General features: G+C 47.8%; 1 protein-coding gene and 1 long non-coding RNA gene across 2 annotated transcripts; one reads left to right on the plus strand and one right to left on the minus strand.

Moving 5' to 3' along the window:
• Positions 1-8,415: 8,415 nt before the first annotated feature.
• Positions 8,416-11,338, plus strand: LOC149981291 (uncharacterized). The gene is made up of 4 exons (XR_016483485.1): positions 8,416-8,465; positions 8,620-8,717; positions 9,540-9,715; positions 11,088-11,338. It is a non-coding gene; the product is annotated as an uncharacterized LOC149981291 (long non-coding RNA).
• Positions 11,339-11,683: 345 nt separating this feature from the next.
• On the minus strand, positions 11,684-12,842 carry LOC110533023 (urotensin-2-like). Its single transcript, XM_021617151.3, has 4 exons — positions 12,681-12,842; positions 12,172-12,297; positions 12,035-12,078; positions 11,684-11,914 (listed from the first exon to the last, which is right to left on the minus strand). Exons 1-4 carry the CDS (start codon positions 12,787-12,789, stop codon positions 11,801-11,803), a joined length of 393 nt encoding a protein of 130 aa, XP_021472826.1. The 5' UTR covers positions 12,790-12,842; the 3' UTR covers positions 11,684-11,800.

Raw genomic sequence — 12,842 nt, forward strand, 5'->3', positions numbered from 1 at the left:
AAGACAAAACAAAGGAAGTAAGGTCAAAATGTAACAGGCCAGAAGTATACAGAATGGTGTCGTCTGCTTAGAGGTGGATCAGAGAATCACTAGCAGCAAGAGCGACATCATTGATGTATACAGAGAAAAGAGTCGGCCAGAGGATTGAACCCTGTGGCACCCCCATAGAGACTGCCAGAGGTCCGGACAACAGGCCCTCCGATTTGACACATTGAACTCTGTCTGAAAAGTAGTTGGTGAACCAGGCGAGGGAGTCATTTGAGAAACCAAGGCTGTTGAGTCTGCCAATAAGAATGTGGTGATTGACAGAGTCGAAAGCCTTGGCCTGGTCGATGAATACAGCTGCACAGTATTGTCTCTTATCGATGGCGGTTATGATATCGTTTAGGACCTTGAGCGTGGCTGAGATACATCCATAACCAGCTCGGAAACCAGATTGCATAGCGGAGAAGGTACGGTGGGATTCGAAATAATCGGTGATCTGTTTGTTAACTTGGCTTTCGAAGACCTTAGAAAGGCAGGGTAGGATAGATATAGGTCTATATCAGTTTTTGTCTAGAGTGTCTCCCCCTTTGAAGAGGGGGATGACCACAGCAGCTTTCTAATCTTTGGGGATCTCAGATGATACGAAAGAGAGGTTGAACAATTTTGGCGGATAATTTTAGAAATAGAGGGTCCAGATTGTCTAGCCCGGCTGATTTGTAGGGGTCCAGATTGTGCAGTTCTTTCAGAACATCAGCTATCTGGATTTGGGTGAAGGAGAAATGGGGGAGGCTTGGACAAGTTGCTGTGGGGGGCGCAGGGCTGTTGACTGGGGTAGGGGTAGCCAGGTGGAAAGCATGGCCAGCCGTAGAAAAATGCTTATTGAAATGTTCAATTATTGCGGATTTATCGGTGGTGACAGTGTTTCCTAGCCTCAGTGCAGTGGGCAGCTGGGAGGAGGTGCTCTTATTCTCCATGGACTTTACAGTGTCCCATAACGTTTTGGAGTTTGTGCTACAGCTTGCACATTTCTGTTCCAAAAAGCTAGCCTTTGCTATCCTAACTGCCTGTGTATATTGGTTCCTAATTTTCCTGAAAAGTTGCATATCGCGGGGGCTATTCGATGCTAATGCAGTACGCCACAGGATGCTTTTGTGCTGTTCAACGGCTGGAGTGAACCAAGGTTCCTGGTTCTACATTTTTTGAATGGGGCATGCTTATTTAAGATGGCAAGGAAGGCACTTTTAAAGAATAACCAGGCATCCTCTACTGATGGAAAGAGGTCAATATCCTTCCAGGATACCCGGGCCAGGTCGATTAGAAAGGTCTGCTCGCTGAAGTGTTTTAGGGAGTGTTTGACAGTGATGAGGGGTGGTCGTTTGACTGCAGACCCATTGCGGACGCAGGCAGTGATCGCTGAGATCCTGGTTGAAGACAACAGAGGTGTATTTGGAGGGCAGGTTGGTTAGGATGATATCTATGAGGGTGCCCGTGTTTATGAATTTGGGGTTATACCTGGTAGGTTCATTGATCATTTATGTGAGATTGAGGGCATCAAGCTTAGACTGTAGGATGGCCGGGGTGTTAAGCATGTCCCAGTTTAGGTCACATAACAGCACAAGCTCTGAAGATAGATGGGGGACAATCAATTCACATGTAATGGGTAATATCATTAATAATGCAATTCCGGCTTTCTGATACTCACTTTACACCCATTAAGGGCATTATCCTATTCAGTAAAGTTGAATTTGACAATAAAAACGCCTGCGGTATTCTAACTCAAAGGGCATCGCTGTTGACAAAGCATCCTCACGGACACAGTTACCTCAGATACTGTCCCCCCCCCCAGGCAGTAAAGCTAGTCATTGTGTTACGGTGCGTGAATGAGGACCCAAAAGCAAATTAACGTAAACAGAACTTCTTTAATAACAAAACATAGGTAGGCTCAGATGGACCGGCAGATTCCGACAGGACAGGACAAGGTTGCAGCAAACATGACGATAGTCTGGTTCAGGCATGAAAAACACAAACAAGAATCCGACAAAGACAGGAGCAGGAACAGAGAGAGATATAGAGGACTAATCAGAGGGAAAAAGGGAACAGGTGGGAAAAGGGGTGACGAGGTAGTTAGGAGGAGACAAGGAACAGCTGGGGGAAAGAGGGGGAGAAAAGGTAACCTAATAACGACCAGCAGAGGGAGACAGGGTGAAGGGAAAGGACAGAAACAAGACACAACATGACAATACATGACAGTACCCCCCCACTCACCGAGCGCCTCCTGGCGCACTCGAGGAGGAAACCTGGCGGCAACGGAGGAAATCATCGATCAGCGCACGGTCCAGCACGTCCCGAGAGGGAACCCAACTCCTCTCCTCAGGACCGTACCCCTCCCAATCTACTAGGTACTGATGACCACGGCCCCGAGGACGCATGTCCAAAATCCTACGGACCCTGTAGATGGGTGCGCCCTCGACAAGGATGGGGGGGGGGAGACGAGCGGGGGCGCGAAGAACGGGCTTGACACAGGAGACATGGAAGACCGGGTGGACGCGACGAAGATATCGCGGAAGAAGAAGTCGCACTGCGACAGGATTAATGATCCGAGAAATACGGAACGGACCAATGAACCGCGGGGTCAACTTGCGAGAAGCGGTCTTAAGGGGAAGGTTCTGAGTGGAGAGCCAAACTCTCTGACCGCGACAATATCTAGGACTCTTAGTTCTACGCTTATTAGCAGCTCTCACAGTCTGCGCCCTATAACGGCAAAGTGCAGACCTGACCCTCTTCCAGGTGCGCTCGCAACGTTGGACAAAAGCCTGAGCGGAGGGGACGCTGGACTCGGCGAACTGAGATGAGAACAGCGGAGGCTGGTACCCGAGGCTACTCTGAAAAGGAGATAGCCCGGTCGCAGACGAAGGAAGCGAGTTGTGGGCGTATTCTGCCCAGGGGAGCTGTTCTGACCAAGACGCAGGGTTGCGAAAAGAAAGACTGCGTAAGATGCGACCAATAGTCTGATTGGCCCGTTCTGCTTGACCGTTAGACTGGGGGTGAAAGCCGGAAGAGAGACTGACGGAAGCCCCAATCAAACGGCAAAACTCCCTCCAAAATTGAGACGTGAATTGCGGACCTCTGTCCGAAACGACGTCTGACGGAAGGCCATGAATTCTGAAAACATTCTCGATGATGATTTGTGCCGTCTCTTTAGCAGAAGGAAGCTTAGCAAGGGGAATAAAATGAGCCGCCTTAGAGAACCTGTCGACAACCGTAAGAATAACAGTCTTCCCCGCTGACGAAGGCAGTCCGGTGACAAAATCTAAGGCGATGTGAGACCACGGTCGAGAGGGAATGGGAAGCGGCCTGAGACGGCCGGCAGGAGGGGAGTTACCGGACTTAGTCTGCGCGCAGACCGAACAAGCAGCCACGAAACGACGCGTGTCATAATCCCGGGTGGGCCACCAAAAACGCTGGCGAATGGAAGCAAGCGTACCCCGAACGCCAGGGTGGCCGGCTAACTTGGCAGAGTGAGCCCACTGAAGAACGGCCAGACGAGTAGGAACGGGAACGAAAAGAAGGTTCCTAGGACAAGCGCGCGGCGACGGAGTGTGAGTGAGTGCTTGCTTTACCTGCCTCTCAATTCCCCAGACAGTCAACCCGACAACACGCCCCTCAGGGAGAATCCCCTCGGGGTCAGTGGAGGCTACTGAAGAACTGAAGAGACGAGATAAAGCATCAGGCTTGGTGTTCTTAGAGCCCGGACGATAAGAAATCACGAACTCGAAACGAGCGAAAAACAGCGCCCAACGCGCCTGACGCGCATTAAGTCGTTTGGCAGAATTGATGTACTCAAGGTTCCTATGGTCAGTCCAAACGACAAAAGGAACGGTCGCCCCCTCCAACCACTGTCGCCATTCGCCTAGGGCTAAGCGGATGGCGAGCAGTTCGCGGTTTCCCACATCATAGTTACGTTCCGACGGCGACAGGCGATGAGAAAAATACGCGCATGGGTGGACCTTGTCGTCAGAGAGGGAGCGCTGAGAAAGAATGGCTCCCACGCCCACCTCTGACGCGTCAACCTCGACAACGAACTGTCTAGAGACGTCAGGTGTAACAAGGATAGGAGCGGATGTAAAACGATTCTTGAGGAGATCAAAAGCTCCCTGGGCGGAAACGGACCACTTAAAGCACGTCTTGACAGAAGTAAGGGCTGTGAGAGGAGCTGCCACCTGATCGAAATTACGGATGAAACGACGATAGAAGTTCGCGAAGCCGAGAAAGCGCTGCAGCTCGACGCGTGACTTAGGGACGGGCCAATCAATGACAGCTTGGACCTTAGCGGGATCCATCTTAATGCCTTCAGCGGAAATAACAGAACCGAGAAATGTGACGGAGGAGGCATGAAAAGTGCACTTCTCAGCCTTCACAAAAAGACAATTCTCTAAGAGGCGCTGGAGGACACGTCGAACGTGCTGAACATGAATCTGGAGTGACGGTGAAAAAAATCAGGATATCGTCAAGGTAAACGAAAACAAAGATGTTCAGCATGTCTCTCAGGACATCATTGACTAATGCCTGAAAGACAGCTGGAGCGTTAGCGAGGCCGAAAGGAAGAACCCGGTATTCAAAGTGCCCTAACGGAGTGTTAAACGCCGTCTTCCACTCGTCCCCCTCCCTGATGCGCACGAGATGGTAAGCGTTACGAAGGTCCAACTTAGTGAAAAACCTGGCTCCCTGCAGGATCTCGAAGGCTGAAGACATAAGAGGAAGCGGATAACGATTCTTCACTGTTATGTCATTCAGCCGTCGATAATCTATGCAGGGGCGCAGAGACCCGTCCTTCTTCTTGACAAAAAAAAACCCGCTCCGGCGGGAGAGGAGGAGGGGACTATGGTACCGGCGTCAAGAGCTACAGACAAATAATCTTCGAGAGCCTTACGTTCGGGAGCCGACAGAGAGTATAGTCTACCCCGGGGGGGAGTGGTTCCCGGAAGGAGATCAATACTACAATCATACGACCGGTGTGGAGGAAGAGAGGTGGCCCTGGACCGACTGAACACAGCAGATCGTGATATTCCTCCGGCACCCCTGTCAAATCACCAGGCTCCTCCTGTGAAGAAGAGACAGAGGAAACAGGAGGGATAGCAGACATTAAACATTTCACATGACAAGAGACGTTCCAGGAGAGGATAGAATTACTAGACCAATTAATAGAAGGATTATGACAAACTAGCCAGGGATGGCCCAAAACAACAGGTGTAAAAGGTGAACGAAAAATTAAAAAAGAAATGGTTTCGCTATGATTACCAGAGACAGTGAGGGTTAAAGGTAGCGTCTCACGCTGAATCCTGGGGAGAGGACTACCATCCAAAGCGAACAAGGCCGTGGGCTCCCTTAACTGTCTGAGAGGAATGTTATGTTCCCGAGACCAGGTCTCGTCCATAAAACAGCCCTCCGCCCCAGAGTCTATTAAGGCACTGCAGGAAGCTGACGAACCGGTCCAGCGTAGATGGACCGACAAGGTAGTGCAGGATCTTGAAGGAGAGACAGGAGTAGTAGCGCTCACCAGTAGCCCTCCGCTTACTGATGAGCTCTGGCTTTTACTGGACATGAAGTGACAAAATGACCAGCAGAACCGCAATAGAGACAGAGGCGGTTGGTGATTCTCCGTTCCCTCTCCTTAGTCGAGATGCGGATACCTCCCAGCTGCATAGGCTCAGCACCCGAGCCGGCAGAGGAAGATGGTAGTGATGCGGAGAGGGGGGCAACGGAGAACGCGAGCTCCTTTCCACGAGCTCGGTGACGAAGATCAACCCGTCGCTCAATGCGAATAGCGAGTTCAATCAAGGAATCCACGCTGGAAGGAACCTCCCGGGAGAGAATCTCATCCTTTACCTCTGCGCGGAGACCCTCCAGAAAACGAGCGAGCAAAGCCGGCTCGTTCCAGCCACTGGAGGCAGCAAGAGTGCGAAACTCAATAGAGTAGTCTGTTATGGATCGATTACCTTGACATAGGGAAGACAGGGCCCTGGAAGCCTCCTCCCCAAAAACAGATCGATCAAAAACCCGTATCATCTCCTCCTTAAAGTCCTGATACTGGTTAGTACACTCAGCCCTTGCCTCCCAGATTGCCGTGCCCCACTCACGAGCCCGTCCAGTAAGGAGAGATATGACGTAGGCGACACGAGCAGTGCTCCTGGAGTAAGTGTTGGGCTGGAGAGAAAACACAATATCACACTGGGTGAGGAACGAGCGGCATTCAGTGGGCTCCCCAGAGTAACACGGCGGGTTATTGATTCTGGGCTCCGGAGATTCGAAAGCCCTGGAAGTGGCCGGTGGATCGAGGCGGAGATGGTGAACCTGTTCTGTGAGGTTGGAGACTTGGGCGGCCAGGGTCTCAACGGCATGTCGAGCAGCAGACACTTCCTGCTCGTGTCTGCCTAGCATCGCTCCCTGGATCTCGACGGCAGAGTGGAGAGGATCCGAAGTCGCTGGGTCCATTCTTGGTCAGATTCTTCTGTTACGGTGCGTGAATGAGGACCCAAAAGCGAATTAACGTAAACAGAACTTCTTTAATAACAAAACATAGGTAGGCTCAGATGGACCGGCAGATTCCGACAGGACAGGACAAGGTTGCAGCAAACATGACGATAGTCTGGTTCAGGCATGAAAAACACAAACAAGAATCCGACAAAGACAGGAGCAGGAACAGAGAGAGATATAGAGGACTAATCAGAGGGAAAAAGGGAACAGGTGGGAAAAGGGGTGACGAGGTAGTTAGGAGGAGACAAGGAACAGCTGGGGGAAAGAGGGGGAGAAAAGGTAACCTAATAACGACCAGCAGAGGGAGACAGGGTGAAGGGAAAGGACAGAAACAAGACACAACATGACAATACATGACACATTGGATCAAAGCTGAGTGGACTAACTGATCCAGAGGTCCAACTTAATGTAGTTCTAAATTCTGAGCCACTGGTGTAGTACAGTCATATCATAGTCACAGTCAATGTGTCTCAGTGAGTTAGGATACGCAAAGAACACATTTCCAATACACACATGAGTATTAATACACACTAGTACATGTGTGAAATAGGACAAATATAAGCGCCCACCAAATGATTATTATTATCAATGTCACTACTGATGACTGGAGTTCTTCAGTCCGGGATGGAGAAGGAGAATAAGCAGTTGGCAGCTGCTGGGTCGTTCCACCAACTCAGTACCTTTTGAGATGTGTAACTTGGGGGGAAACGTAATTTCCACAAATTGTAACATTCTGTCGTAAAGAGCACATGTTCAACTTAATAAAAAACATGTTTTCCCATCTAAATAGAAAAATGTATACTATAGCGAGTGACTATTAAGAGCCAATAATAGTTGACCGTAACAGGGTTGACCGTAACAGGGTTGACCGTAACAGGGTTGACGATTTCATTGTGTGACAGGGGAAATGGATACTTGTTGTGTGCAACAAGGAGGGGCAATTGAACGCAAGCTTCACAAAAAAACATTGTTGAAACATTTCTAGCCTCTCTATGAATGGATAACACTCAGTTCTCCACCACAAAACACCAGAACATTTCTAGCCTCTCTATCAATGGATAACACTCAGTTCTCCACCACAAAACACCAGAACATTTCTAGCCTCTCTATCAATGGATAACACTCAGTTCTCCACCACAAAACACCAGAACATTTTCAAAACGAGTAGAAACAGCTTGCCTGCATCTACACTATGATTTGACTATTAGATGTTAATTTTGAAGAAAAAGAAAATGTAAAGGAATAGTTTCACCATATTAAAACGAGAGTTCAGTTCATGTAACAGGGGTGACCTTAAAATAAGGGACAGGTCTTTTTTTAACCTTAAAAAATAAATAAATAATATCATTCAGAAATAAATATCTAGGGCTTTACAATGAGGGTGCACAGAGGCACATGTAAAAGTGCTGAATTCTGATTTATTGAATTCTCCATGTGGTCTTTATTAAAGGGCACTTCATTGACTATAACAGGCTTTTAAAATGCAATATTGGTGCACAATTTCTACTTAAAATATCAAAAGGCTCTACCTTCGTGGAATGGCCTTCCTGTGTGTGTTTCTTCTTTCTGTCTGCTGTAGATTAATGGGGGATGCGGCAGGTACAGTGTCACGTCAGCAGAGCAGTGAGGGGCTGAGAGATCACTTGCCTGGGGGTTATCAAATCAAAATGTATTCTTCATGCACACAGTTTACAGCAGTTATAAACAACGTAGCGAAATGCTTACTTGCAAGCTCCCTCAACAGTGCAGTACAAATGATCAATATAATGAAACGGTTATGAAGCAGGACAGTGGTTTAGTGTGGAGGAGACCCAGAAGCATCAGGGATTGGTCAGGGCAGGCTCAGGGGGAGACTATAAAACAAATGTTGGTGTACCGAGGCTTCACTCAACTTCAGTGGAACGCCGTCCTGCAACATAACCACCAACACACAGGTGACTCAGAAGGTAGGACTTTGTTGGGTTCTTATATCTACTGAATGTATTTGATTGTACTTAATTCCCAAATCTTAGGTAGGCTAGAAGGCCTATAGGGAATGCCTTTTAACCGATACGTTGTAGTGAGGACTAAGGATTTGAGATGGTCCTCTGTGTGTCATAGGAGAGATGATGAAGGTGGGAATACTGACACTTTTATTGCTGTCTCTCTGGACATGTGATTGCAAGTCATTGCAGACCGATTCAGACACTCTGATTGAGGTGAGACTGAGTTTATCCTGACTCAAATCTTGTTTATGAACACGGATTACATTAACCATAAACTTGCTGGCTCAAGTCATGGGACAACGGTGGTTAATCTATATAAACTGCTTCATTTAATAGATTCTCGTCTGTAGCTAGCTTGTGTAAACATGTTTCCTAGGCAAGGAACTTCTGACCCACGCTGTCATTTAATGTTTCCTTTTGCATCCCCCCCCTTGCTCTCTCCCTCCCTTCTGTACTCCCTCCCTTCCTCGCTATCTCCCTCCCTTCTGTACTCCCTCCCTTCCTCGCTCTCTCCCTCCCTTCTGTACTCCCTCCCTTCCTCGCTCTCTCCCTCCCTTCTGTACTCCCTCCCTTCCTCGCTCTCTCCCTCCCTTCTGTACTCCCTCCCTTCTGTACTCCCTCCCTTCTGTACTCCCTCCCTCCCTTCCTCGCTCTCTCCCTCCCTTCTGTACTCCCTTCTGTACTCCCTCCCTTCCTCGCTCTCTCCCTCCCTTCTGTACTCCCTCCCTTCTGTACTCCCTCCCTTCCTCGCTCTCTCCCTCCCTTCTGTACTCCCTCCCTTCCTCGCTCTCTCCCTCCCTTCTGTACTCCCTCCCTTCCTCGCACTCTCCCTCCCTTCTGTACTCCCTCCCTCCCTTGTTCTCTCCCTCCCTTCTGTACTCCCTCCCTCCCTCGCTCTCTCCCTCCCTTCTGTACTCTCTCCCTCCCTTCTGTACTCTCTCCCTCCCTTCTGTACTCCCGCACTCCCTCCCTCGCTCTCTCCCTCCCTTCTGTACTCTCTCCCTCCCTTCTGTACTCCCTCCCTCCCTCCGGTAGCTTTTGGAGCTCCTCCAGTCAGTGGGTTATCAGGTGCCAGGAGGTGAAGAGGGGCCCATGCTGGAGACAACCAGAGAGAATGCAGCATGGCCCAGTGCTGAGCTGGAGAAGAGAGATCTCCCAAGGATGGGTGCCTCTATGTACAACAGACCTTACGCTGAACAAGGCAGCAGCAGGTCAGAAAGACAAACACAACAACATTTAGAAATAATATTACTGTAGTATTATGTAAAGTGCACTTGTAAGTGGTCAATATAAGGATAATTCATTTTCATACACCATGCATATTAAAATGTTCAATCTTAATTACTGTTGATGACTCTCTCTCTGTTTCTCTGTTCCTCTATTTCTCACTTTCTCCTAACTATCTCTCCTTCTCTCTCTCTCTCTCCTAACTCTCTCTCTCTCTCCTAATTCTCTCCTCACTCTCTCTCTCCTTCTAACTCTCTCTCTCCTTCTAACTCTCTCTCTCCTCACTCTCTCTCCTTCTAACTCTCTCTCTCTCCTAACTCTCTCCTTCTAACTCTCTCTCTCCTAACTCTCTCTCCTTTTAACTCTCTCTCTCCTAACTCTCTCTCCTTCTAACTCTCTCTCTCTCCTAACTCTCTCTCCTTCTAACTCTCTCTCCTTCTAAATCTCTTTCCTAACTCTCTCTCTCTCATAACTCTCTCTCCTAAATCTGTCTCCTAACTCTCTCTCATTACTCTCTCTCCTTCTAACTCTCTCTCTCTCCTTCTAACTCTCTCTCTCTCTTTCTAACTCTCTCCTTCTAACCCTCTCGCTCTCCTAACGCTCTCTCTCTCATTCTAATTATCTCCTAACTCTCTCTCTCTCCTTCTAACTCTCTCTCACTCTCTCCTAATTCTCTCTCCTTCTAACTCTCTCTCCTTCTAACTCTCTTTCTCTCCTGACTCTCTCTCCTTCTAACTCTATCTCTCCTAACTCTCTCTCACAACTCTCTCTCCTTCTAACTCTCTCTCCTAACTCTCTCTCCTTCTAACTCTCTCTCTCCTTGTAACTCTCTCTCTCTCCTAATTCTCTCTCCCTCTAACACTATTTCCTTCTAACTCTCTCTCTCCTAACTCTCTCTCTCTCCTTCAAACTCTCTCTTTCCTTCTAACTCTCTCTCTTCTAACTCTCTCTCTCTCCTAACTCTCTCTCTCTCCTTCTAACTCTCTCTCTCCCTCTCTCTCATTCTAACTATCTCTCTCTCCTAACTCTCTCTCTCCTAACTATCTCCTTCTAACTCTCTCTCTCTCCTAACTCTCCCTCTCTCCTTCTAACTCTCTCTCTCTCTCTCTCTCTCTCTCTTCTAACTCTCTCCTAACTCTCTCTCTCCTTCTAACTCTCTCCTAACTCTCTCTCTCTCTCACTCTCCCTCTCTCTCTCTCCTTCTAACTCTCTCCTAACTCTCTCTCTCTTCCCTAACTCTCTCTCCTCTCTCTCTCTCTCCTTCGAACTCTCTCTCCTTCGAACTCTCTCTCGCTCACAATCTCTCTCTCCTCTCCCTCCCTTCTTCTCTTCACCTCTCTACTTTCCGTTGTCCAGAAAGTCTAATACAAAGTATCCGCCTGCTTTTCCAATGGAGCGGATGAATGGTGTCCGGGGTTGATGGACTGTCTTACAAAACAATGAAATTATACCACAGTATCATTTTCTGACTAATAGGATCTGCCAAATGTCTGCTTCTCAGACCTACAGTGAACAGTACGACTCCTTTGCATGTCTTCTACAATGAATCCCATCCCCTTATGACTCAAATAAAGACTGTAGACATTATATTATGTTCTTCATGTGGTCTTTTTGCGTGAAGAGATGTCAATGTTTATTTTATCACAGACTGCATAAATGCATTTGGTAGTTCAATGAGTTGTTCCCCTGGGACCAGACATCCAACGGAGAGCTTTTCCAAGTACAAGATTTTATTTGTATTTAATATACAGCACAGCCATTTAGTTGTTCATGCAGGTCATGTTTGCTCAGTAACATCAAACAGTGAACATTTTAAACACACAGGTGGGACAGGGATAAAAACAAAATAGTCTGCATACTGTAACATATATCAACCTGTGGGATATCCATTCAGTCCATCCCTGTCTGTGTGTAGTGTCCTTATGTGTGTGTGTTTTCCTGTGTGTGAATGTACAGTATGCATGCATGTACATATGCTTTGTTGTGTGCAAGAGAGGGGTTGTGTCTCAGTACAAGCCACATCTCTTCATCATGGTGTGAATGTATTTCTCTATGGACGGTTGACTGTGTTAGACACAGTACTTCCAGAAGCACTCTGAGGCACCTCGTCTTTTCCTGGACTGCTTCCTGATGCCAAAGAAGCGGCTGAAGGGGTTGAGGTGACTCTGTTTCTCCAGCCACTTCTGAAACAGAGAACAATTACCGCTGTAGTAGTTCATGCTTCATGAAACCGCTACTCCCAAAACAAAATGTGATAGTAGCTTAATATATGCTTCTTATCATCATTTAGTTTAAAAACTCACATCTCTCTTCATCTGTCTTTCGAGTAGTCCAGCTGCACTGAGACCTAAGAGAGACAAAGGGTGAGAGAGAACATGTTGTGATACTTCTCTTGGTGTAACTGTTTAGGCACAATACCAACTAGTTTGTGTGATCTCACCATCTCTGCTGAGATCTCCAGACAGTAGGGGTGAGTATCTGAGTCCAGGGCCAGCTTGTGGAAGATACGTCAGCTCAGAGAAAGACAGCTCGTCTGGACTACCTGCTCCTCCATCCTCCACAGATACTGAACACAGTGAAAACACAGTCAACACTTACAATTGTGTTTATATTAATCCAACCATGGGAATTAATGAGAAAGAACTTAAGTAGCAACGACACTTTGATGGTGTAAAGTGTATGGAACATTGTCACCATAATCAAACTGCATATTACACATTCAATATTAACACTGCTTCAGTTCTCAGACACAACCACACGTTGACAGATCAACTAGGTCTCAAAGAAATTATACCAGAACAAAAGGTCACTGATTACAATATGTTTGTTATTTATCCTCAAGATTGAAATGTAATTAAAACTCACACAGGCCTTAGTTACATCTGTGAATATTGAACTACCCTGCCAAATAACCCCATACTACAACTATTGGGTGGATCTGGTACTCACCAGGACCTGGGTAGGGCATCTCTGCAGAGTCTGTGATGGGATGTGCCAATAGCGGGCCAGTGGCTACCAGCAGGAAGGTCCACAATAGGAGCAGGTTCATCATCTCCATGGGCCTGTTGTGTCTGGGTCTTCTGGGTGGGTGATGGGTGCTCCTGAGGTCTG

Source organism: Oncorhynchus mykiss, chromosome 9 (assembly GCF_057628025.1).
Source record: "Oncorhynchus mykiss isolate SJ-2025 chromosome 9, ASM5762802v1, whole genome shotgun sequence".
In the NCBI taxonomy this organism is placed as follows: domain Eukaryota; kingdom Metazoa; phylum Chordata; class Actinopteri; order Salmoniformes; family Salmonidae; genus Oncorhynchus; species Oncorhynchus mykiss.

Excerpts from the sequence above, each read along its gene's own strand:
- LOC110533023 (XM_021617151.3), bottom strand. The coding sequence starts at position 12,789 with ATGGAGATGATGAACCTGCTCCTATTGTGGACCTTCCTGCTGGTAGCC. Across the intron at positions 12,298-12,680 it reads GATGCCCTACCCAGGTCCTG|TATCTGTGGAGGATGGAGGA; the intron begins GTGAGTACCAGA and ends CACTGTGTTCAG. Across the intron at positions 11,915-12,034 it reads AAAGACAGATGAAGAGAGAT|AAGTGGCTGGAGAAACAGAG; the intron begins GTGAGTTTTTAA and ends TCTCTGTTTCAG.